Source organism: Pteronotus mesoamericanus, unplaced genomic scaffold, assembly GCF_021234165.1.
Source record: "Pteronotus mesoamericanus isolate MK-2021 breed Mesoamerican mustached bat unplaced genomic scaffold, CSHL_Meso_final scaffold_85, whole genome shotgun sequence".
In the NCBI taxonomy this organism is placed as follows: Eukaryota; Metazoa; Chordata; class Mammalia; order Chiroptera; family Mormoopidae; genus Pteronotus; species Pteronotus mesoamericanus.
In genome coordinates this window covers 20,544,094-20,571,681 of record NW_026555329.1, presented here as the reverse complement: position 1 = coordinate 20,571,681, position 27,588 = coordinate 20,544,094, and the positions used below count along the sequence as shown (strand labels likewise).

At 38.6% G+C, this 27,588-nt stretch overlaps 1 protein-coding gene across 1 annotated transcript; it reads right to left on the bottom strand.

Annotated features, from left to right (window-relative positions):
• Window positions 1-261: 261 nt before the first annotated feature.
• On the bottom strand, window positions 262-26,355 carry HEPACAM2 (HEPACAM family member 2). Its single transcript, XM_054563855.1, has 8 exons — window positions 25,962-26,355; window positions 21,714-21,998; window positions 13,933-14,229; window positions 5,283-5,408; window positions 5,173-5,197; window positions 5,044-5,081; window positions 3,702-3,775; window positions 262-375 (listed from the first exon to the last, which is right to left on the bottom strand). Exons 1-8 carry the CDS (start codon window positions 26,353-26,355, stop codon window positions 262-264), a joined length of 1,353 nt encoding a protein of 450 aa, XP_054419830.1.
• Window positions 26,356-27,588: the final 1,233 nt, after the last annotated feature.

The window sequence follows — 27,588 nt, the reverse complement described above, 5'->3', positions numbered from 1 at the left end:
GTGGATTCACTGGGGGCAATGCTGGATTCTGGAATTCTCAGTTCCACCCTTCCGTTGGCCCAAGGGCATGGCCCCAGAGGATCCCTGTGTGTTTGCCTGTCTTGTTTCTTAAGATTACTTTCAGGTGGGGAATTATGTACAGAAGCTATACTTTCCCATATTAATATTTTTCTCCTGAGCTTTTCAAAAAATTCTGGGGAAAGTTGGGGGTGCTGAAGACCAAGCCCCTTCAAGGTAGCATCACCAAACACAAGTTCATACTTACTCTAGACGGTCTTGCTGTTGGGCAGGGATGTGCTGAATAACTTCATAAATCGTAAAGTGCAAATCTTGTCCTGCTACACCGTCAGAGGCTGGAACAGACCTACTGGGCATCTAGAAAATGTAACACATTAAAAGAAACTTATCAGACTAGTAAATAGTATTTCCACTATTCTGCACAGTTGAAAACAACTGGAAATAGTTGGGTTGAGAATTAGAACTGTTTATCTTCCCTACAATGCCCACTTTCTCTTTGCTACAGTTCCTGCTCTTACCCTGTGGTGTTTAGTGTAGCAGCATAGCTATGGGTCAGAAGAGGAGTATTTGACAAAGCAACCAATTTTTTCTTCATTTAAGAAAAGAGTTGGCAGTACTATAAAGGAAATACAATAGAAAGAAAAAATGGTGAAAGAGAAGATATCAGGACAGTTTACAATCAGAGAGCATATGTTCTTGTCTTGCCTTTTTACACCATTTGCCAATTATGTGTGCAAGGATGGTTGAAAAGAAAGACAAAAGCCCTCATCATACTGCAAGTTAGTAAAGTCAGGACCAAGAAGTATAGAACACAGTAAGGGAGATATTTTGATGTGAATGTAGTAATGGGATCTAAAAACTAAAGTCTTAGAAAAATGTGGAAAGTACAGGAGTGTATTTCTGTGTGGTAAAAACCAACATGCATTTTAGTGAACCTGGAATTCATGTTTTGTTAACTGTTATTTCTTGTATTTAATAGTTTTCCTGTAAACACTGCCTTCCAATTATTTAGCTAAAGTCTGGTTCCCCTCCTTATCCTGAACTCCTATTTTTATCATATTTCTGATCACTTTCTATCCTTTATGTAGCTCCATCTAGAGGACTCTGTGCCTTTGATAAAGCATCTGAAAGTGCTTTATCTCATCCCAGTTTGGCTTCCTAAGTAATACCGGAACACCTTAGCTTTATGTTTTTCTGGAAGCTACTTGTTTTCGTTCTGCTTGCTAAAGCTGCCATGGGCAGCCCTAGAAGATGTGGTTTGTCCTATTATTTTTGTGTCAGGGAGATTTTGGTTTACAGTTTGTACTTGAGATCAACTCTTGATTTTTTTTTTTGTGGGGTGGAGGTGTTCAGGGACTGTGATAAAAGCAATCTATAGATGATAACTAACTTACCTAACCTAATATTAGAGCTGTCAACAAGTAATGAATTTGTTCATTTCATGCTATTGTTTTCTGTCCAACTTCTGAAAGAGGTGCTAGGTGGACAGTGAAATGTATAGCAAGTAGAGAGAGGAGGAGTATGCCATCTGTACCACAACCAGGTGGCAGATGATTCTGATTTTTTAAAACTCCAAAACTTCATAGTTTATTTTATTTCCCTTCTTTACTTCAATTTTCAGATCTTGGTTTTATTATTATTTCTCCTTTTCTTCTCTAAGACATTGCATTTGCTGCTTATCGTCACACGTAATTGCCATTCTGGCTCCCTCTCACACAGATCCTCCTACATATGTTCCAGTCCTCATCCTTCTCATCCTCCTCCTGAGGTTGTTGGTGTTGATTTCTCACTTCTTCCCAAAGCACCTGGCACCAGTGAAAATGCAGCCCCCGCCGATTCCTTAGGAGTTTTCAGCTTTGAAGATGGGCATAGCTCCAAATTAAGTTATTCTACTTATGACAAAAATAAGCCAGGCTTTTGATATGTAATCAAAACACTCATTTCTCTTCCTCTTGTTTTTTAAAGAAATTGTTTATGCTATTACAGTTGTCCCAATTTCCCCCCTTTTCCCCTGTCCCCTAACCTCCCTTTCCATAGTCAATCCCCACACTGTTGTTCGTGTCCATGGGTGATGCATATATGTTCTTTGTCTAATCCCTTCACCTTCTTCCGAGTTCCAACCTTGCACCCCACCTTACAGCTATCAGTTTATTCCTTGTTTCTGTGCCTCTCATTCTATTTTGTTTCTTAGTTTATTTTGTTCCTTAGATTTCAGTTATAAGTGAGATCATATGGTACTCGTCTTTCATTGCCTGGCTTATTTCACTTAGCATAATAGTTGTTGCAAAAGGTAGAAATTCCTCCTTTTTTTCTGCTGCATTCCATTGTATAAATATACCACAGCTTTTTTATCCACTCATGTACTGTTGTCTGCCTCATATTCTTGATGATGTAGCTCTTCCAGCAAATAGAGGTCCTCCCAATAAAATCTTCAAACTGAGTACTTCCTAATCACAAGGCTAAATGTAAAGTTTCTCACATATATCTCACTCTTTTCTAATAAATTCCTAGGAATGAAAAACTGTTCCTGATTTAAAATAAACTGACTTCAAAAACTCAGTTTCAAGTCTTATCAGCTCATCGCTTTTCTGTTCTCCCATTTATTTAAAAGCCACACCTGCGAGGTGTGCTTTCTTCTGCGGCGAGATGCGTTTGAATAACAGATCTACCAAATATTGTTTTTGTCTTGTTGGCTGTAGAAGTGGAGGGTGAGCCTATCCTGCCTGAGAGTGACTGGGGCACTGCAAAGCTTTTGCAATGCAGCCCTGTCCTTCGTCTCTGCCGATGTGGGTGCTGGCGCTACTGACACACCCTTGGGAGGATGAAATCCAACTGGTCCCCCGCCGTTACTCACGTGGCAGTTTTGAAATAAAATCTGTGGCCAGAACACGTACTGGATGGTCCTTACATTGATAGAATTCTCTGAACAAGTAAGGTAACCATCCCTAACAACAAATAGTTTTAAAACACCTAGAAGCAAGAAGGCTGTTTATGGCCCTTCCCTTAAGTGAACTATCATAGAGGAATAAGGAAGCTGAGAAAAGATTGGTTGTGCACAAATCTGAGCTGGAAAGCTCAGAGAAACATTCTGCCTGTCTATAAAAGACCTTGTCTTCGCAGACTGAGAAAAAAAATGGCTTGAACTGTGTTAAAGCTCCCCTCTCACATCTCATGCACCTTTAGGATAAAAATAAAGACGTGTGCCTACATCCTTTGGGTTTACATGGTACCTTTCTTCTGAAGAGCATAAAGTACCTCAGGGATATGATCAGCTGTCTTTGCAATGTCCTCAAGAGCTGTGAGGGGGAAATGAAGGGAAAGCTGAGGAACAGGGAGTTCCGTGAAGTGGCAGGCTGCAGTCATTGAAGTGAGGCAGAGTGACTGAAACCAGAGTCTCCTCACTCCCTCTATATTCAGTTCCCCTGACCTTGTACTTTTTTAGTTCTCTCTTCACTGAGTTTACCAGGCCAGGAGTGTTTGTAAATTAGGAAAATCTCCTTATTTGTGTTAGCCTTATTTATGAAGTCTAAGAAAGATCCGGCAATGTCATTCAGAGTGAGCACACTCTGCTGACGATAATGCAGCCGTTGACCACACTGCCCAAGGGCTTACACGAGCGCTGCTTACACCTCTGGTGAAGCAGAATTCTATTTCCTTGCTAATCAGCCAGTAGGGAAACCAACCCTGGGAACACCAGAAGCATCCGGAAAAGCAACAAATTCATATATGCCGAAGTCATCCAAAGCATCTTCATGGCCTGAAATGGAAAGCAAATACTACTTATAAACCAAATGCCTCAACTTATCACTGTGTTTTTAAGCCTTTGTAAAACTTATCTTTACTGTTCTCTTCAGGTGGTATGTATATAAAGCTAATGTAACATCTCCTAATCCCCTGTATTCATATCACCACTAAACAGTGTTGGAAATCACTCCTTCTGAAGCTGAGAACTGAAACTGAATTGGGACAATTATTCTTAAAGCCTGGTGTGGGAACAGCGTATCATATATTCAAATACACACACGTGGGCTGGCTTGTCCTTTGTAACTGTCAGATACCAGAGATTTACAGCCACCGAGGCTTCAGCCTGGCAGCCACAGCAGCTCTTAATCCGCTCATAATATCTACTGCACCCAGCTAGATCGAACAGAGACTAATGAGAATAAATAAATGACGATAGCTGTCCGTACAGACAAAATATATTGCAATACATTGTCAGGGTCACGAACCTCTTATCTGAAAACCAGCGGGAGTGGGATGGATAGGAGGAACCAGATGGTCTCCCTGGGGCCTTTCCCAGCTCCCACTAGATAAGAGGAAGGAGTCCCGTATTTACCAAGCGCCCAGGCTTCCTATTGGGCACTCCACCCACATCATGTATTCAGTGCTCAAAGCCACCCTGAGGGGAAGTTAGTGTCTTTATTATACAGATGAGGAAGTTGAGGTCAGGAAAAACAATTTTCCCAAGATGACATTGGGGGAGAGTGGTATATATGGGCTAAAACCCAGCTCTGTGAGGCTCCAAGTCCCACTGTTAACTTAGAACAACTCAGTAGGGAGTGAGGGGTGATGGCAGTGAGGAGCATTCCGAGGACAAAAAAGCAGGAAACTGTCAAGCTGCCAGCGTTGTATCTGCCTTCAGAATTAAGAAAGTGAGGGAACCCTGGGCATTTTCAAAATCATAATAAGGTCAATGGAATAGGATTCAGCAGAACTCAGTGATGGTGGGCAAGTGACTTAATCTCTCTGAGCCTTAGTTCTCTTGCCTCTGAAGCGGAGTTGAGTGCCTTTCACTTGAAGAGTGCTCATCTTACAGACTTGGGTGACTTACATAAAACCAATGCAAGGGATAGCACTTTGTAAAGTGAGGCACTATTCAAAGGCAAGGGATTTTTAGTACTCTATCAATATTAGCTTTATGTGGATTCTATTATATCAATATTACATTATATGTAACAATTAATAGCAAAAATATAAATTAATGTACATTACATTGATAATAGCCCCTCTCAGCCTAGCCATTACCTGAAAATGTTCGTGCTTTTCTGTATTCTGTTTCTGGCCTAAAAGACAAATTGGCATTTCTGTCAGTCTTAACAATTGAGGAAAACGCATTAAAGAAAAAATTTATTTTCATAGAAACATGTGCATTACCTGCCTTCTAGCTTCTGTTTTATAACTGAAATCAAGAAAAAGAAACACAGTAAATACTTTTTAGTGCATATATAAAACCATTTAAATTTTTTTTTCTAATTGTAACCTACCTTTGTGGGGTTGATATTTTTTCCATAGGAGAAGAAAACACATGGATATAATCAAAAAGAGTGATATTGCGGTTATGCTTGCTAAAGGGGGCAGTGATTTCCCTTTTTGTGCAAGCTTCTCCAGGCCTAAATGAAAGGACAAACACAGGTTTAATATTTTTATTGAAGATCAATAATAAATTGCTACATTATTTGACTTTTTCATGCCTTATTTTAAATGAGACACCACTGCAAATACATTTAGGAGAGAGAATGTGAATGAGAGATGAAATGAAAGGAATGCACTTATTTTAGAATACACAAGTAAACTCTGAGAACATCCACAGTTGGAAGTAAGTGGTAGGCTGCCCAGGGTAACACTGATGTGTTGTGCTAGATACAACAAATAGCTCACGTCACACTTTTCTCCTCCCCTTCCTCCTCCTCATCCTCCTCCTTCTAATGTCATACCTTTCAGTCGTGTTTGCCATCATTTAACTTAGATCTGTTTGATCTGGTTGTATACCTCATCCCCAGATGCTAGGTTATTCTCTCTCTCCTTCCATTCAGTCTTTTCGTATAACTCAGGTATGTGAACTATCTAGGGAGGTGGTATATAATTAAAGGTGTCAAAGGGGAGGTGTTTATTTTAAATACACTTCACTAATTTTTGACCAATAAATTTCATTCTTAGAATAGAATGTGTGTATGATTGTTAAAGTATTTAAAGTCCCACCTTGTAACTAAAATTTCCTTTGTTTTGCAAGTCATTCCTTTCATCGGTATTCCTGTGTAAACCATAGTGTAATAGCTGAGTGCTTGCTTACAATATGTCAGGCTCTGTTCTAAGAACACATGATACATATTCACCCACGGAACGTTCACAATAATCTTATTAGGGAGCTACTACTATCATCCCCTGTTACAGATGAGGAACCTAACGCTCGCCTTGAGAGATTCAGGTAGTAAGTGGCTGAGTCCAGGGGGATCCCAGGCTTTAGATGCTTTGCGCTGCCTCCCTTGGATGTTATTTTAGCACAACTTATTAACCAGGGCAATGTTAGCACTAGTTCCAGATTATACTATGTTTAATCATAGAGTTACTGTAATCTATAAAGTGGAAAGCAGTTTAACTTCCAACCAATGGGAGTAACAGGTGTCTTTCATTTTGTCGTGGGAATCAGATACTGATGCGGAAATGAATCATGGGAGGTGCCTGTCTCAGTCCAGCTTAATGTGGGAGAGACAGTCATGGCACCTCACTTCTATTCCACGGTGGTGATAACAGCCTGGAGAATGTGGGCGTGGTGAAGACATGGTGGCCACTTGGCTCCGCAATAAATATCCAGCCTGCACTCGGTCACCTTGCACCATAAAACCTCTGCTGAGGGCTCCAGCAGCCAAGATAAGGGGAAGCTTCATCTTTCCCTTCTTTCACTGTGGACCTATATGCACTCTTTCGGCTTTCCACTTAAATGCTGTCTTTCTTCATTTTCTAGAATCTTATTATAATGCAGTGTAGATCATATATGTCAAACTCCATTAAAAAGTCATGGAAATCAGTCTGTCTCCTCTAATTTTCCCATACAATGCTGTTCGCATATTCCTTTAAAGTCTTTAGGAGTTAAGCAGGTTGTTCGTCATTATTAAAAGTTTTTACCATCTCAGATGAAAAATTTGTAAATTGCGTTCCTGATATGCGTTCAGAGAATTGTATTTTTAAAATGTTCTTTTTGTGAGATTGTAATACCTGTGTAACATCTTTGTACAGATTTTACTTTTTAAGTATATTTTATTGATTATGCTGTTACAGTTGTCCCAATTTTTTCCCTTTTGGCCCCCTCCGCCGGGTACCCCCCGCCCCCTAGTATTCCCCTCCACTTAGTTCATGTCCATGGGTCTTTCATGTAAGTATGAGAAATGGCTCCTCCCTTTCTTATACTAGTCTTATCATCCCCCTGTCTATTTTTAAACAGATTTTAAATTAAACTCTTTTTAACTCCAGGTGGAAGAGAGAAATGCAAGGTGGTCTAAAGTGAACTAGAATGGCAATTTATTGGTTCTACATCTAGCCTAGATTGCCACAAAGCTTATGAGAATTGTTTTTCCTCATTTTCTCTTTGTTAATCATTTGTAGGACAGTTTATATTCTCCTGCTGCTAGAAAGCTGACTTTTTAGTTTGAAACGGCTTTGGCACCTGGGTGGCCCTCTGAGAGTCTCAGCCTCACTTCAGGCTTCGTGCTCCTGCTTCCCAGGTTTGTCCTCTCCGAAGGGCTAGACAGCTGTGGGTGGGCCCTTGACTCTGAGGGTCTGGGTTTTCCCCATGAGTAAAACGAGGAGGTTAGAGTGATTCAGTTTTAAGTTCTCTGTTGTTCTGCTGTTATATGATTTGGAGCAGCCACAGAGTTTGGCAAAACGTTTATTAGGTAAATAGGACACTATATCCACTGGCATGCTAATTATTGAGTCTCAAAAAAGTTGTGTGCATGTATATATACACACACATACAAAACTTATAATGTTTACTGATACAAAGGATGTGTAGCACATAATTCAGAAATAATAATAAAAATTTCAATACTCTATTTTTTAATTCCCTATATAGCTAATTGATTCTCACGGGATGCTTTTGTTGGGCTTTATGTATGTATAAAACCAAACGTATCGCAGTGCATTTTTCCCATTTATTTAGGGTAGATGTATCATATTAGTAATAATGAAAATACCAAGAAAAATTAAGGCACCATTTCTAGGTACAGATAAAGAAATAGTCTTAGAGAAGCTAAAGTTTTTGCCACAGTCAGTAAGTCCAAGAGCTGAGATTGGAGCATAGGGTTTTTTTTTTCTTTTTTTATGACTGCAAGTTCAATTTTTTCCTGTTAACCTGTGGTTAAAGAATGGTTCTATAATTGGCAGGTGGAGTCCTATATATTGTTTTCCTTTAACCTTTTCTAACACCAGGCTTGATGTGCTTTAACTCTCTGTGTCTTCTTGATTACCAGACTACCTTCACCAAAATTTAATAACTCCTGACCGCTCAAAAAAGTATTCAATGTGAATTTATTCTAGTCAAGCTCCTGCAATGTACTTTACCCTGAGAAAAACTGCAGAAAAACGTTTTAGTGTAGTCTCTCTTTTTTTTTCCTCTTGTAAACATGCAAGTACGCTAATAGTTATTATCTCAGAGTACTTCTCATTCTTATGGTAAAGTTATACTCTGGTATATGTCAGCTCTTTGCCAGGCTCTTCCAAGATCCTGAGGCCTGGTGGTAGGTTTAACATATAATGACATATAAAGAATGGATATTTTTCACTAGATAAGACACTCTTCACCATTTTTAACTTTTTTTCACCTTTGATATATAGGTCCTAAAATGACCAAATTTGCACATTTGTCCTACAGTGGATCCCTATCATTTCCTTTTCTATTGTTTCTTTGTTTCTACAGACTCCTTCCAATCTCCCTGTTGCCTCTCTTCCCCTTGGCTCCTGTTTGCCCTGCATCAGAGAACCACCTGTGGCAGTGAGCGCCTGTCAGCCCAAATCCGCAGCTGTGGCCGCGGCCTGGCATCCTCCCCCTGGAGATGAGGAGCAGGGCTGATCTTTCTCTCAGAGCAAACGCGCTTTCCCTCTGGGCCGCCTTCTCCTCCAGCACATCCTGGCTCTCTGCTCTTAATACAGCTTCATTCTGTCTCAGGACATACAAGATTTCCCAGGTCCAGCCTTTGAAATTTGCTCCCTTTCACAAAATAAAGTGCCAAATGTGTCAAGGATCAAATCAAGGGGCATAGTTGCTGTAGTCTCAGCTGCAGGCAAGTGCATTCAGGGAGATGTGCTTCCAGAAGTACAACCTGAAAAGAAGGCAGCGGGGAAATTCTGACCCCGCCGCCACAGAGAATGCACAAGGATCCTGAATGCAGCTTGGGACACTTCCAGGAACCCCAGTCTTTCTCTTTTCAGAGATGTTTCTACTTTTCAGGACATAGCATGCCATTCTTCCTCTTATTTAAACATGATTGACTCATTTACCAAAGCCTTAGTGCAAATGCTATTTGCTCCCTCCTTAGGCAAACAAATAAAATGAAATAACATATTAAGTGCAAATATGGGCAAGGGGTGTGGTATCCATGGTATTGCAACCCGGCTGTTTGAGAGGCTGCACCTAAAACAGGATGGCCATATGCTACTAATCGTCATGCCTATTTCTAGATCAGAACAGAGTTCTAAGCTTGCTCCCGTCCAATATGTTTGTTGGTTATGGCAGCTGATTCATATCCCCGCGGAGATGTAGGTGCCATATTGAGAGATGTGCTATTTTCACACTCCACCGTGGCCCCACCTGACAACACAGTTATTCTGTGCTAGATGCTAATGGTGATGTCACCTAAGTTCTCAGGGTCGGGGTGTCAGGGATGTAGTTCTATCTCAGTCATTTTCTCCTGTGGCCCAAAGTGCAATACAGCTCCTGGACATCTTAACCTGAGAAATCTCAGGTGGATGGAAGAAATGAGTACATTTATTTTCCTGCCTTGGGTCATGTTCCTATTCCCTTCTTTTACTTTGTTTATGTTACACAGAAATACATTGATATTAAGTAGGAAAAAAAAGGTGTGCAATAGAAATAAATATTAAAAAGTGATTGATTTCTCAGGATCACATGCAAATTTAAAACATTTGTATTATGTGTAAATCTCAAACTACAGCCATATGGACCTTGGGAACTCTAATAATTTGAATGTCTTGATTAAATGTGGACACTTGAATGCTAATGGCTTGAACTAATTTATATATATAATAAATTATATATGAAATATAAATTTCATTATATATAAATATATCTATAGTATGGCACAATAGTGATTCAGACCACACTAAAACTTGTAAATGGGAATACCTGCATTCCAGGAAGTCCTTAATTTGGGTAATAAAATTATTTATTTTGAAAATAAAGATTCTAATTTATTATCTTAATTTCTATTCTTTCCTTGAAACTTATATTCTAGATATTATTTTAAGTTACAGGTATTTTACAATTTTTCATTAATATGAATGTATATACATGTCATCAACAAACCAGAGTATCTCTTTGTAGATAGCACAAAATTGGTTAAGGTGATGGGAAAATACATTTATCTGTATATGTGACATATCTTTTAGAAAGACCATAGTCTTGTTGATATTCTCAGTTCAAAACAGTTTATATAGTGGTTAAAAACAAGGGCTTTGAATTCAGATATCATTTTATTACTTATAAACGATGTGACCTTAAACATTGCCCTGTGTTCTTTAGAATACGTCCACTGAGATACAGAAAGATCAAGTAATAACTGAAATTAGATGTGAATCATAGCCCACAGTGGTGGAAGGCACCATCTTGTGCACACAAGAAAACAAAGAGCTCATTGTGACATTCTCTAGCCTTCCTCTCTCCAACTGAAAGTCCCCAATAAAACTTTTCATTGTTTCCTGACCTTGCTATTTTCTTCTATATTGGTAACCTCAGAGTCATCTTTGACTCCTCTTTCCTTTGCCTTCTACATCTTCTTGCTGAGACTTTTTGGTTGGCCATATTCTCTGCCTCGTTAAAAATAAAGAGATTCATCTGTTTCTTATAAGTTGATTCCAGTTACACCAAACATAGCTTTGTTCTGAAAATATCTCAAAGGCTGGTAAGATATTCCTCAAAATTATTTCAAATTCTCCACAGCTCTTAATACGGATTGGTCATCAGAGTGGTCAGTGAGTGTTCAATTGATAGTTCAAGTAATGTTCATTTTTCTTACTGTAGGTTGGTGTACACTTACCAGTAATCTGCATTGCAAAGGTACATTCATTTTGGAAAACTTTAAAAAAATAAAAATACTTAACGAAACACATCAATACTACTTGTTTTCTTTGCCATTTGTTGCTGTTTTAATGTTCTGTGGATGTCTGAGGGTTGAATACAGCTCTGAAAACCACAGACGTCACTAATGTTGACAACCCTGAATCCCTCTGAAAAACAAGCACCTGCTCCTCTTATTTACCATAATAACAAATGCCTGGTCTTTGTACAGGTCGAACAGGTTTTTCAGAATTTGCAAACGGCAATTTTTTTTGATATTAAGACCATCGCTGTCTTTGAACCTTAGTAATAAGCCCTTAATCAAATATTGGGGGCTTCTGATCTTATGAAAATATCTTGGCTGAATATTAATGGAGAAAGTTTAGGTAGTGGGAAAGGCAGTATACACCTACATATTATAACCATGTTTTCATTTTCAATAAGCATGAAGAACACTCTAAAATGACATCCAGATTACCGATAAACTATCTTATACACTTAATTATGGCTTGCTTCAAAGTCAGGTTTGGGTCACCCACGGAGGTAAAAAGTGGTCAAGCCTATTGAAAACCTAGTAAAATAGAAAGCAAAGGGATGCACTTTAGCTGCTTACGTGAGTGCTACCCAAATTAGGTCAACAAGCATCTTGTTAGCAGGAATTATTTCTTCAAATGGCATTCTCAATGCCTACCCCAGTATTTGACTCATAATAGGTGCTAAATAATGAATGAATAAGCATATGACTTATAGCACCCTATGTACATACAAGCTGTGTGATCTGTAAGGGAACTATATTATCTACTGCCCAAAAGAAACATAATTCAGGCAAAAATTGTAGAACAGCATTGTCCAATATGGTAGCCACTTGATACATGTGTCTATTTACATTTAAATTACAATTAATAAAGATGCAATAAACTAAAACTTCAGATCCTCAGTTGCATAACCATATTTTAAGTGTTTAAAAGCCAAATGGGACCAGTGGCTGCCATATTGGTTAGTGTAGATATTGAACATTTCCTTCATTGCAGGAAGTTCTACTGGATACTACTCTTCTAGAGAGCATGATATTTCCTTCACATAAAAAACCCCAAATCTCATCATGCCAGTAGATAAATTCCCATATGCTCAGATAGTTTTGCAATTATGAATACCCTCAACTTTAAAGAATCCAGGGTGGACCCCATTCACTATATATTTCTTTATCAATGTGTAGGTTTCTGATAGTCTTATAATACTTAAAAGCTCTTTAAGAGATTTTTATTAAATTCAAAAGGCAATATAGAGAAAAAAAACACAGTAAACAAGTGATTGTCACACATATACTTGCTAAATATTCAGATTCTCAGATCCTAGCTGTAAGTTCCTGATCCAATAGGTCTGAGGTGTCTTAATGAAAATACAGCATTTGATCACCCCGGGTGATTTTGATGTGTATACTAAAATGTAGCCTATGAATTACAAAGATTCTATTCTTGCTTCATTTATTTGGCAAAATGTACTGAATCTCCCTATAAGCATTATTCTAGGCACCAGAGCTATAAGACAGGGAAAGAGAAGACATCGATGGAGAAGGTGTTAATGGTTGTTCCTTTTGCAAATTTGTTCTTCCAATCATCAGCACCCTGAACACCACTGCTGTCCAAACCTGCTTTCAGGTGTTCCCCAAGTGGAACCTGGCTTCTTTGTCTGCAAAGGTAAGCCCAGGAAGGACTTGATAGTAGGAATGGAAGTAATGGTAGTAAAGAAAGAAAGGAAAGGAGAAGGAAGTGGAAGAATTGGAGGTGGAAGAGCAGGATGAAGTGGATGAGTGGGAGAGGGAGAAGGAGAGGGAAAAGACAAGAAAGAAAGAAGAAAGGAGAGAAGAGAATGGGTTTGAGAGACTGGAAGGAAGAAGAACGTATAAACTTGGTGATTGTATGTTGGGCAGGGAAATAGGCAAGAAAAAAGTCTGAGTTGGCATTTATATTTCTGGTTCAGGTTGATACATAGCAAGACCACTCACTTAAACAAGGAATACAGTAGTAATTTGGGGGGAAAGAAAATGATTTAGTTTTGGTGTGCTGGACCCATATGCTGCCTCTGGTACTTCAAAGTGAAGATATCTAGAAGGCAACTGGGTATGCAGTTTTGTAGCTTTAAAGAGGGAGGCTTGGGATGCACCAATGATACATGAGACCATGGGAGTGAATGAAATCATACAAGAGAATAAACTCATAGAAAGAGAGGAGTAGTCTTAGAAGAATAGGAATTTGGCAGATATAAATATTTTAGGCAATGATTCTTAACCTTTTGTGGTTTCATGAACTTTCTGAAAAATCAGATGATTTCTAGAGAATGTCAAATATTACAGACTTAACAAAAGTTTCCAGGATCCCCTTTGAGAACTTCCACAGACTTTGGGTATTTAAATTATGAAAGAGGAAGGGAATCCCATGAAAGACTGTGAGAAGGGGAGGCAAATAGTAGGTAAACCAGATTTCCAGCTCATGGAAATTTATTCATCTGGCTTAATGCAACACTAGCTATAAGACTGCTTCCATTATATTCCTGTTTGTTTGTAAAATCAGGAAAACAAGAATGCATATTTAGAAGTACAGAATTTATTGAATTCTCTTTTTCTTCTCAGTTCCTTGTTAGCAGTTAGATTCCTTCTCTTTTCTGTTTTGGGTTTTCTTTCTTTGACTCACAGAAGCCATGGCTTAGTTAACTCAGGAAAGACAGTTTCCTATAGTATATGGGCAATCCCACAATGATGTTCTCTACCACACAGTTATCAAACAGGGTGGAGCGAGGCCAGCATGCATTTGTTTCACGGGGACCCCTGCCTGTGGTGTCACACTCACCTACAGAAGTGATGATGACGGTGAAATGAGTTTCATCTTGCCTTCCAGTCACATTGTTGTAAGCATAGCACACATAGTCAGTTGTCTTCTGCGCCACTTTCTCAGATGCAACTTCCAAGCGGGGCCCATGCTTAATGACATATGTTGTATTGTCAGTCCTCTGGATCCAGGAGTAGGTGTTGGGAGGATACGAATCAGCAGAACAATCAAACAAGATGGCTTCTCCAATGTCAACAGTAAATACTTCCCCCACTTTTAGGCCTTTGTCAGAATTAACTTGAAGTCCATAAGGTCCATCTGCATTAGTTGAAAAAAACATAAAAGGGTAACATAAATAATCATGACATAGATTATAAATTTGGGAGAGCTTAGCCGCATTTCATTTTCTATGAAATTCTTCATGTTAAACTTGGACAAATAGATCCTCATTTAGGCTCTCAATATATGAAAAGGACCTAAAAATGTTTTATTCTGATATCCATGGAAATAACAATTATTTGAGATGTGATTGAACTTATTTGAAATAATGAAAGCCTTGAACCTTAGCATATACAGTTTATAGACGCTATTGTCATAATCATGATGCTAAGCTTTTAGGCAATATATTGATAAATATGCAATGTTGTTAGACAAATTCAATCTTTCTGAACAGTAATTGGATTTAAAAGCATTTTAAAAATAGATTATGGCCATTATTTTCTCTTTGACAATCACACTTTGAGTATTGTGTTTTTTTCTCAGTGCTAGGCAGAATATGTCATGAAAATACTTATAAAATACACTTTCACATGGAACATGTGAAACAGATATAAGGAGTGTTTCATATGTGCATATTTTCATGACATTTTAACAGTTAACAAATTTTTAAAATTCCTCTCCACAGGCTAAGCCTAGAATTCTTTGGAAAAAATATATCTTTATTATAATTAACAAATATTCATTGATCATTAATAAACTACTTAATCATGGATATCCCATGGTGTTTTCCTCACACTTTGATACTCCTGTAGCATTTTGCTGTTTCTGTAGCATCAGACTGCCTGCAGATGAAGATACATTTCCCACTGCTTTCTTCAGAGAGTAAAGAGAGAGTTTAAAAGAATATTCTCCACTTAGATAGGTTTTTCTCATTCAGTCTAAACCCTGGTTAATATTCCAAATACTTCAAAGTTTAGGCATGAGAGTGCTTGTTTTTCAGCTGACCACACTAGTATTTACTGGATATTTGCCATCTGAAGTCACTTATGTAGACAACCACATTTAATCTTTAAAGCAGTCACATTAAGTAGATATTATTATTCCCATTTTAAGATGAAAGAAGAGATATTTAAAAGATTAATTTTGCCTTGGTCACATAGCTATTATATAACATAGCTGGGACTTTAAAATACATGCATTTAATCATTCATACAGCCTCTCTAAAAAATGTTAAGTGACATAACTTTCTACATCACAATAATTTTTTGCCTAATATTATTAGTTCTACAATAAATTATTGTCTAATTAGATGTCAGTTGTTTACTCAGTTAATCAAGTAATCAGAAGTCATTTAAACTTTTTGGGTCTCATTTTTCTCACCTGTACTATAAAAAGGTTGACTAGATGACTGGCTGTTGAAATTCTTTTCACCTTTGAAACACCATGATTCATGCCTTGCTAAAGCTATTTTGTATACTGGCGAGCCAGCATCAAAGGTGAAGATTCCCAGAGTAGTTCCCTATTAGATCAGCATTTTCCTGGCCAATCTACCACTGGGGAAATAACATTTCTGAGATATAACAGAAACAAAATGCAAAAAATGAATTATATTTAGCTAGGGAACATACACTTTACACGTATTTGCTTCCTAAAGACACACAGGCAACTGAAGGAAACCTGCAGATTAATGTGTATATATGAGACGATCCTGCTTTCAGAAAGCAAACATCGAAGTTTGGAGTAACCAAGAACTGGAAATGGAGCATAAAGTGAAGAGAAGTGAATGTCCCTTTTCTGTGACAGCACTAGAGCCCTGTCATACTGTCATTTCAGGCTGTGAGATGGTCTCAGGGCAAAACTGTGCTTTAGAACTGTGTGCAATTCTAAGGGCCCAGAGCCCAGCAGGGTCCCTTCAAGCTGTCATCAGGGTAGAGCATTGGCGAAATAAAGACCCCCCACTGGCGGGCACTGGTTATGGTTCACACAGTAAAGAGGGAGGGCTCAGCGGAGGTTTGTAACAACAAGGGGCCCAAGCCTGTGCACAAAAACTAAAGTCTGAATGCAGAGCAAGGTAGATAAAGAAGAGAAATATGGTCATAAGATAGAGCCATTCAGTTTAAGCCTCAGCCTTCCCACTGGTTTTCAGGGTTTATAGATAGTGACTATAAAAACAAGTTGCCCGATAATTTAACAAACAAAAATGAGTGATATTTTGTTCCAAGCGTGCTGACATTACTCAAAGCCTTTTTTTTTTTTTTAAATCCTCATTTGGAATAGCCTTAGGACCTTGCAACATAATAGAATATGCTCAAAAACAGTAATTCTTCCATTTTAGGGAAATGGTTTGATTTGTAGAGAAAGCCCACAGTCATTTAGAGAGAAGGCTGGTGAATAAGAATGATCATCTAATTTAATGACACTACTCTAATTTAAAATAAAACATGCTTCTAAACAAAAGAATCTGATTATTTTACCTCATCTTCCCTACACTCATGTTTATTTTGATTTTGCTATTTCCCCATTTGTCCTGTTTCATGATGGCATAATCTTTTGTCCCCTGTCTTAATAACACGCTATATCTGGCTCCTCACAGCCAGCCTCAAACACCGCCAACTCCCCCAGGACCCCGCGCCAGCACTTCTTACAGTCCTTAGGACCTCACACCTGAAGCATTTTAGTTGCTTTCTTCTGATATGATTTCTTAAAATGTAACCTATTTTATTTGATTGTACAAGACATACATGTTCACTGCAGAAAATCCTAAAATTCAGAGAAACACAAAGATGAAAACTCATTTTTAATTTCACCACTCAGAGAATGAATATCCATATTTCACTGTATGATCTTCAAGTCTTTCTTCTATTCTCTCTCTCTCTGTCCCTCCCTCCCTTTCTCTCCCCTCTCTTTACCCTCCCTCTTATATAGATCTACCATCTTTCTATCTTTCGCACTCTACACATTGCTTATAAACTATTTCCTTCTTAATACACTATGATGCTATTTCCTTTTTATTAGCACTTCAGGCTGACCATCCATTTACTTGAGGTGCAGCTTAGTACATTATTCATGGGAACAAGCAATCCAATTGTATACATTTGGAGTAATTCGACCAATGTGGTCTCTGACATTGAAGATGAAAACAGAAGGACAATTCTGACTTTGAACTGTGGTTCAGTTTCTTGCCTTTGGCAATGAACTCCTAATAGAAATGAACCCTTGGCCTCAGGAATGGCTGTTTGCTAAATGACTTGTAAAATCACACATCATCTGCTCTCTTTAACAATTTATGGCTGGGTGGGGACAGTACCTAAATTTTCATCATGATGCTGCTTGCCACCCTGCTTGGGAGCAGATGGTAAGTATTTACTGTGAGTGACCTTTTTTTCCTTTAATTTTTTTTATCACTTTAGAGTACTTCCCTGCAGCAGTGCCATATGCTACACACAAAATGCCATGGTTACTGGGTTATTATTTACAACTGGAGCTGGAAGGCATATACATTTCATGAACTGCAAGGAGGTATTTGTCTGAATTACTGGCTTGACATTGTATTCCACCAGGACAAATACTAGATTATGACATCACATCCTCATAAATATAGGGTCAATTCTGATAGATTTTGTTATACTTTTTTTTCCTGCCAGAATAAAAAATAATTCTTGCTTTCTCGTAGGAAGCTGCCATAGAAACAGTGCCTTAAGAAAACAGAAGTGATTCATGCTGAAATTCTAAATTATGCTGTGGACCTCTATGGGAGAATATTGGAATATGACATTTACTAGATGATTGAGGGAATTTGATAAAGGTCAGAAAAAAACCAACAGTGAAGGACCAAAGCACTTTAGGCTCTTATTGTAATGGGAATGTAGCCACTCTACAGCATTATTTAGTAACACTGGAATCTGAAAGAGATATGAAGAAAGACAATGTGCTCCATTTTAGTCAAGTTCAAGAATGGATTGAGTTCTTAATCTGTGTCAAGTATTGCCGCAGGGATACAAAGATGAATAATGCGGAGCTCCTATTTGGGTTTGGGGCACTGATGAGGTGAAGAAAATCAAGGAAAATGCAGTGAGTGCAGTTAGTGCAAAGGGAGAGGTGTGTACATGGTACTGCACGAGCGCAGTGAACCTCTTAGCAGCATAGAAGAGGTGAAGAGAAAGTTGGGACAGAGAGCCTTTCTGGAGAAGGTGTGAAGGAATAGGATGTAACCCGGAGCATGTAAGCAGGTGAAGAAAGAGAAGCAAGAACAGCATCAACTAAGCACACAGGCCCAGTTTGCATGGAATGTTAAAGATCGCAAACATGTTTATGTCACATCAACAGAAAGGATAAAAGACAAATCTTCAGATTATATAGTTTATTTAATTCTTATAATCCCCAACTGAGAAAACAGAACAAAAGCAAATAATAAAATAGGGCTAAAATAGTAATAGCAAGAAGAATTAATAAATTAACAGGTCTGAGTTGCGTTTCTATTATATGTTACATACAAGTATATTCTATACATGTTTCTAAAGGTAGTATTGCTTAGAATAAACAAGACAATGATATTTGATTTTTGAATGAAATAAAAATATGACTGAATGAGTGAATAAATGCATAAATGAGTAAATGAATATCATTAAGTGGTTTTGACCAAGTGAAGCCTTTTGCATTTGAATGTAAAAATAATTAAGAGTATTAATTAATACTATATTCACAATTACCTCTTAAAAAGAGTAAAAATCTTAAACCATGCAGGTATTCATCTTAGCAATGTGCAACTAGAACCCACATTTGTAAATTTTCTCAATGATCTTCTTTCTACTCTCAATCTATATTCGTGACAGACATTTCTCCGTGAGATTTCCATAGACTATGTCTAAAAGAATGTGAAGAAGAAAGTGCAGGCTGTAAAAGAAGATATATTTGAAAATCTGAACATATTCAAATTGGGATATTTCAATTCTTTCAAATAACACAGGAAAGGAAATATGGTATAACATTTAAAGTATAATATTTAACATTTACAGTTGTGAGTATGGGTTTTCTATCCATTTTTATACTTTCTATACTATGTATCAGCATATTCTGTGATAATAATGAGATTGGGGCATGAACTTGAACATGTTGAAAGAAATATCTTAATTTTTGCTTTTCCAGATTAAAATAAACTATATAGCAAAACAAAAGTGTAAAGATGCAACTAATATTTTCATGTGTCTATAATTGCTTATGCAATTACCCCCAGGAATATTTTATTTAAATCTGTGGCCAGAGTTTAAAGATAGGCAGATAGATGGAGAGATAGATAATATAAGAGAGAATTGATGTAAAAAAAATCTTTTCATATAGAAAAATAAGGTATGTTAAATTAAAAAGTGATAATGTTTAGGGAAGAAAAAAATATTTTTCGAAAGGTATTCTTTCAATTTTCTCTTTTCAGGTATCTTCTAAATTATCCAGGCTTTCTGACAATTATATGGGCATAGTTTTGGCTCAAAGGAAAAAAAAAGAGCTAATGTTATTAAGTTCTTCCTATGTGTTACCGATGTCTTTATACAGAAAATTTCACTTAATCCTCTCCATCCCTCTTACATTAGGGAGATTGTAGATTAGGAGATAGGGAAACTGATGCACAGAAAGAGGCAGAACCAGGTCTTCAACCCAGGCAGTCGGATTTCACAGCTGAGGCTCATAACTTTAGTGCTCTCTACTCACCTCTCCAAATGACAAGATGTCAATTAGAGCATGTGGCCAAAACAAAACACCATCAGGTTTTCTACAGTTAACCAGGAATGATCCAACACAATCTCACTTCCTGTTGCCTATCACTATGTCGAATGATGGCTCGTTGGGATTAATATTCAGTAGTTAGTATCTGGTTGATTTAATACCTTGTTTTGTACTTTGTACCTTTTCTATGTGAATGTAAACAATTTAGACCAAATAATAGAGAATAATGTAAGGATGTATCTACATAGCCCTAGATTTGATTCACTTTGTTTACATTTCTTGCACCTTCAGTAACTTGAATGCTTAGGTGTGTGCTACTTCAATATGAATGGAAGTTTTAATTCATATTGGAATAACCTTATTCAGTGAAGAATATGACCACATAACGAGTAGACTGTACCAAATCTGATTTTTTTCACTCCAATTCAATGCTAGTAGTGCATGTAGTAACAGTTTATATTTTTTATATGAATCTATTTCTCAGCAGATGGGATTTTTAGAACGTTTTCTGAATATAAATTTATGTAAACCTACTATAATAATATTACTAAAACTAAAAGTTTAGCTATAAAAATAGTACCATTGTTAATAATATTATTACACCTAATGATTGTATCAAATCACATAATTTGCTTGCGGTGAATGGTGTTTTGGTATTTCTCGGTGAAAAACTCTAATTTCCTTCTTTGGCACTTTTTAATAAAATTTCTTCTTTTTCTGATCAAAGGATCTGGTTCATCTGTAAGACACTGAATTCTGAGTTTACCAGGCTTAATGCGACCCTCATGGTTCAACCAGCCAACACCTCTATTCTCAGGCCGCAGAGGGGAGAAGGCTCCCTCTGCCATGGCCCATGTTTCTTGTTCATGCTGCTACTGTGGCTATGCTCTATGCTACATGCCAACTGGTAAGGAGACTTTATGGTGGGATAGGCCTTTGGTTCTCAACTAAGGGAGATTTTGTCCCCTCTTTCCCATTCCAGGGAACAAATAGCAACACCCAGAGACATTGTTAGTTGTCACAGCTGGAGGAGGTTGGTACTGGTATGTAGTGGATAGAAGCCAGGATGCTGTTCAACATCCTATAACATCCCATAACAACGAGTCGTTTAGCCCCAAATGTCATGAGTGTGGAGGTTGCTAAACTGTGAAAAGCTAAAATTAGAATGCAATATGTAACATGTTAGAGGTGGTGCTATGGAGTAGAGAGGAGTGGGTTGAAAATATAATAAATAAAGAGAGGGGTCTTGTTTGGGTTGGTGATAATGTTACGACATGAACTGAAGAGTTCATTAACTTAACTCTGTACGAGAGGTTCAATGACAGCAGAAAAAAAGAACCAAAGAAGGTTGACACCTGAAATAATTACTGTTCCCTGGGAAACTGAATACCTTACTGAGGAATAATTAAGCCTTCTCTGACTATGATTCTCCTTACATCCTGACTCCAATAATGGAGCTGAGAAAATGGGCGGAGAGAACAGCCAGCCTGGGAACCTTTTTTTCCCCTTTGGTCAGCCACAGAGCACATGCCTCTCCTAGTCAAGGATGACCAACTTTTCCTCCTTGGGGATGAATAGCTGAGTGCCTTCTATGTAGTTCTGGGTTCTTGAAATTGAAGCTCCTATTTTCCACTGGAAATAAGGTTACACAATGCACTAAGTCACAAAATGTATCCTGAAAGGTCCCTGGCCAGTATCTCAACTTGAATTTCAAGAAATAGGGTAGTGCAAGTAACTATATTCCATGAGAAGACAGTGCCTAGGAAGTGTAAGTACAACAGCACTGCTATAATAGTCTCCATGACTACCCTTGTGAGAACTTCCCAGAGGAAAACTCGTTATTATTATTATTATTTTTGACTTACAGTATATGGTGGGCATAATGATGTCACTTTCCATCTGACTGACGTGATTCTTCACCAGGCAACTGTAATTCCCAATGTCTTCTTTGGTCACTGGAGCAATATGAAGGATGTTGTTTTGGGGAGAAAAAGAGTTGGTGGAGCTGATGTGGACAGGTCTCCTATTTTTTAGCCACTGGTAAACTGGTCGGGTGCCACCTTCCACGAAGCATGTCAGGGTTATGTTTCCTACATACTCCACAGCCCCTGAGGAAGGCTGAATCTGCACCACTGGCTTTGTGACAGGGTCTGCAATATCAAGGAAGAAAGGATTTTTACCACCACAACATTATAATAAAAATCTATGATGGGCATGGACAGTAGGATGGTGATTGCTGGAGGGAGGGGGGATAAGGGGAGTAAATGGTAATGGGACAAACTATATTAAAGATTATATATTTTAAAAAAGTCTATGAGATCTCTCAAATATTCAATCCTGGGGAAATGATTCTACAGTTTTATACTTTGTAACTGTAGACAGTTGGTCAATAATTAAAGAAGAGAATTAAAAAGTTGTGGAAATTCAAAATAATAAAATATAAAAAAATCATTTGCAACAGAAATAACCACATTCAAGAGTTTACTTTTCACGGATTTTATAATGAAAACATCTATAGATAATGCAGTTAGTGGTAGAGATTATCCGCTTCCTTCTTTCCTGTTTGTGTGCTTGCCAACATTGTAAAGGTATACTCTAGCAGACCAAATTAATATGGTTAGTCCCCTCTCTTGATTTGTCCTAAGTCCAAAGAACAGCTTGTAGGGTGGATGTGGTAAATCCAAATTTCTATCTATTATTTGCAAAATATAAAGCTCATTTATATTATCCTTGTGTGGAATTGAGGGAAAGTTTTAGAGAATCATATATGTACCAAGGAAATTTCCTTTTATGTAAACAAACTAATTATATATTTTAATTGCTCTGCAATTGTGTAGCAACATTTCATTTGTCACTTCAACAAACCAACACCCACCTTTCAAAACTGGCTCAATCTGAAAATAGGATGAAATCAAGTTAGAGATACAAAAGGCCAATCCAATAGAAATTCCTGTTGGAACTTCAAGACCTAAGAAAACAGTTTTATGTCATGAGTCTGATACACTGTAGCCACATAATATCTGTCAAATGAGTAAATTTCCAAGAATGAGTATATATTTCTTCCCTGAGTTTTAACTCTACAAGTGTTGGGTAAGTATGGAAATTAGATAAGGACCCACATCATTTTCAGCAACCTTCATTAAACTTTGAGGTTCATGACTTTGTTTGATAAAGGACGGTGGCTTGCCCAGAGCTACACAGCAGTCAGTGGCAAAATGAAGAGGGCATTAAGCCTGGCACTGCTTCTCTCCAGCATTTTGGAGAGACAGGCATTTAATAATCTCCTCCATGTATGACTCACTGAGAGAGTGAGATGATACATAAGTGAGAGATGATTGGCTCCAATATTAAGAATCCAATTTCCTATCAAGCTTTTAACTGGCATTGATGTATCGTAAGTAAATCTGTCTCGACTCAAATGATTTCTTGCACTGGAAAATGTTTACTATGGAACAAACAGACCCAACCCATCAGCACAGAGGACATAGGAAAATATGAAAGATCGGGAGGAGGAAGTTGAAAGGGCAGCCTCCGGGCACCTGAGCAGTTCTGAAGCCTCCAGCCTTTCTCAGGGTGGGTGCAATCGATTGGCCTGTCAGTTTAATTTAATCCTTTATCTCTTCTGGCAAGAACAAAGGATTTGGAATAGCTTTATTCACATTATTATGATTAAAAAAATGAGTTGTGTACATTTATTACATCAAGAAAGTATATGTTTCAAATATGTCTGCGTGTGGAAAAATACGTGGTATGAGTTAAGTCAAATAGGTAACATGTCGTATGGGGAGAATCTGTCCTGAGAATAGACGTTACTATTGTAATCACACTTTGGCCTAAAATAGTGTAACTCCGATGTGAAAGTTTCCTGAGAAGACTTTTTTTGTGCTCCCTAAACCCTTATTAAGGCTTTTTAATTGCATTTCTCGAAACAGATCCAATTTTACTACACATTAACAAGTAATGGATGGTCTATTAAAAGTTTAGGGAGAGAGAGGACACTACGCAGGACAATTTCATGAAAATTCCCTTTAAACTTTTCTCCTTTTCTTTCCCTGACTTTGCTCTTTAGGCATCCGCTTCCGCGTCCTGTGTGTTTGCTCCCCTGCCCGTGTGCTCTCCAGTCCCCACTCACTCCAGAGGTACACGCCGGGTACCTGCTAATGGCCAGCAACAGGTTCAGGCACTGAGGGCAAAGCAGGAAATAATACAAAGTCCCTGCTCTCATGGATCTTATATTCTATGTGGGGAAGAGAAATAATAAGCAAATAAAAATATACAATAATTAAGCCTGTCAGAGAAAGACAAGTGCCACATGATTTCACTCATATATCAAATATAAGGAACAAAACAAAGCAAAAAGCAAAATAAGGACAGAATCACAGAGGGCAGGCTGACAGGTTTTGGGGGGTTGGCCAGCTGGGGCCACAGGGTGGAGGGCTTGAGGAAAAAGAGAAAAAAAAAGAGAAAAAGCTCATGGACACAGACAACAGTGTGGTGACGGGGGCGGGGCGGTGGGGAAGGGAGGAAGGTGTGGAGGGGATCAATGGTGATGGAAGGAGACTTGACTCGGGGTTTGAGCGCACAGTACGGTGTACAGATGATGTGTTACAGAATTGTGCCCCTGGACCCTGTGTCATTTTGTTAACCAGTGCCACTCCAAAATTTCAATAAAAAAATAAAATAATAAAATTTAAAAAAATATACAGGGTATGTTGAGTGGAAATAAGTGCTATGAAAGGAACTTAATATAAATTGTTTGCCCCTCACCCTTATTTGGGAATGAAGTTATACTTTACATAAAGTGGTCAGGAAAGGCTTCACAGAGAGAGTGACATTTTGGCTGAGACCTAAAAGAAACAGGGCAGAAAACCATGCTATTAGTGAGGAGAAAAGCAGTTTAGGTAGAGGGAACAGCAAGTACAAAGATCCTGATGTGTGAATGTCTTTGGCCTGTTCTAGAAAGAACAGAGCGTGGGGAAGGGAGGTAGGAAATGGGGTCACATAGGTATTGGGTATGTTGGGGAAACCAATGCAGACCTTGTTGGGCATTGTTGGTACTTTGACTTTTATTCTGAGTGAGACAGAAGGCTTCGGGAGGGTTTTACACTGCAGGAGGGAGAAGCAAAGGCAGGGAGGCTAGGCGGCAGGCTCCTGGGACAGTCCAGGCCGGAGCTCGTGGGCGTGTGGAGCGGCGGGGTGTGCGGTGTGGTGGGACTCTCTGCTAGTTTGATGGTGAAGCTGACAGGATTAGTCAGGGACTGGATGTGGGACGGGAGAGAAAGGATGATGGTCGCAGCAAGGTTTTGGCCTTAGCAACTGACGGAATGAAGTTGGTATTTATGAAAATTTAGGAGAAATATTGTTAAAAGATGTGTTTAGTGGGGTAGAGGGTGGAGGGATTGAGCAAAAAGGGAAAAGGACTCATGAACATGGACAATGGGATGGTGATTGTAGAGGTGGGGAGGGGAGTATTAGGGGGACAAATGGTAATGGAAAAAATACAATAAAGATAAATTAAAAAGTTAAAAATAAAAAAATGGGTTTAGAGGGAAAAAGGTAAAGTAGGGCTTTGGACATAGTATATTTAAGGTACACCACTTAAATACCTCAATAAGGAAAACAAGTGTCTGAAAGTTAGCTGACCCACCACTCTCCCTCAGAGGACATTTGCCTTCTGTTTTTCCTAAAGCATATATGGCCTTTGAGCAGGTCTCATCCTCCCCAACAAAGTGTGCCAAAATAAAAAGCTTCATGTAACATAACTAGGGCTCTCCCCAGGGTGCATTCTGCTACTGAGAAAATAAAATTTTCTCCATCTTATTATATTATCAACTTTATATTTGATAGCTTCCAGGCAAATAAGTAAGTTCTACTTATTTCTTGATTACCTTCAGTTGGGCTCTGTGCATGTCCTTTACATGCACATCTTATGCAACCCTCTGAAAGCCTCATGAGGTAGATAATGTCATTTGTGCTATGAGACACTGAGACTTTGTGGATTAGTTAATTTGCCCAAGGTTGGAGAGCCAGGACCTAAATCTCAGGTCGTCTAATTGGAGTCATGCCTCACTGCCATGCTACCCAGCTACCCATGTCACTTGCAGTGGACTCACCATCAACAGTGACTTGTATCTTCTCACTAGCGGATAGAGTTCCATTGCCCTGAATGTTGACCTTCACAATGTAATTGCCTTCATCAGTGAACTGCAGCGGGTTGATGAGCAGAGATGCGTTGGGCGGCATCATGGTGAACTTGTGTTGGTATTCCAAGTCGGGAACCACAGACTTGTTCACAGAGCCCAGTAAGTACTTGGGCATCATGTGGTGTCTTTCAAACAGCCATATGATCTGGATGTCTGAGGCTGGAGTGTGGAATCCGTAGTGCACGGGGAGGTAGAGGGCCTGACCCCGGGTGCCATGGACGGTGTGTGATGGCACCACCACCTTCAGCCCCGAGCAAACACCTGTCACAAAGGAGAGGAAAGCAGTAAAAACCCTGAGCCACATTTCACATTCCCAAGAGGCAGTGCAGAGAGAACCTGATCAGACAATAATTCCCTTCACAGAAGAGAGGCTTCTAGGCACTGACCATTCTAGAACCGGTTACCTGTAGAAGTAAATATTTGTCTCTAAAACCTTGTGCATTTCAAAAACTCCACCCAAAGACTGTATTGATTGCGCGACTTCTTTAAGGAAAAGCAGAAGTTACTATTTATGACTGTTAAAAGAGAATGGGAAAAGGAGAACTGGGAAGGATTATTAGTTCTAAAGTACATGGAATCTTTAAAACATTTGAAATTGTGACTATATTAATGTCTCAGACATATCATACCCTAATCCAACTATATGATTTGAGAAGCATGAAGGGGCTGCTTCCTCCCAAGAATTATCTTTCAAAGGCTTCGGAAATGGCTAAATAGTCCATTATTGGTAGTTTTCCCTTTTAGCCTAAGTCTTGCCAAATGCAAATATCCCAAGGAGAGTGATCTTAAATCATTATCAGACATGATCAGTTCTTCCTGCCCAGAGGCAGGAAGCTGGCAGGTGTGTTTGAGAAACAGCAAGAGGCAGGAGTAGATGGACCAGAGAGGGGAAGGAAGAGCGTGGCAAGACATGAGTCAGCAGGTGGCCAGGCTGGACCAGGCCATGTCTCTTAGGGTCACGGAAAACACATTGGCAATTATTCTCTGAGCAAAATGGGGATGCAACTAGAATTTTTTGAGCAGAGAGGGATATGATCTTTCTTTTCTTTCTTTTTTTTTAAAGGTGTACTCTTGTAGTTGTGAGAATAGATAGAAATAAGGGCATGAGAAGGAGTAGGAGGCCACTTAGGAGGTGACTGCAATAAAGTAGGCGAGAGATGATTGTGCTGTAGACCTGCGTGATAGTAAGAGATACTGTGAGAAAAGACTGGTGGCACTAACAGGTTTGATGACACATTGGGGATGGGGTATACGAAACCAGGAAGAGTCAACAGTGATTCCAAGGTAGTTGATCAATTGGAAGAATGGAGTTGTCATTTATTAGTGGAGAACTAATAAATTAATCATTGGGAAGACTGTGGGGAGAACAACTTTTCTGGGGGAAGAGATTTGGAGTCAGTTTTGTACATGTTCATTTTAGATGCCCATTAGACATTCAAGAGGGAATACTGAAAGGGTAGACTAGACATGAAAGCCCGATTAAAGTGAATTGAAGAGGGAATGAGGGTCCTGGAGGGCCTTGGGGCATGGACCTCTG

Bases quoted from the DNA above. Each gene is read 5' to 3' on its own strand.
- HEPACAM2 (XM_054563855.1), bottom strand. From the start codon at position 26,355: ATGTGGCTCAGGGTTTTTACTGCTTTCCTCTCCTTTGTGACAGGTGTT. The intron at 21,999-25,961 runs GTGAGTCCACTG...TTGATATTGCAG, and splicing joins GATACAAGTCACTGTTGATG to ACCCTGTCACAAAGCCAGTG. The intron at 14,230-21,713 runs GTAAGTCAAAAA...CAACTAATGCAG, and splicing joins CATTATGCCCACCATATACT to ATGGACCTTATGGACTTCAA.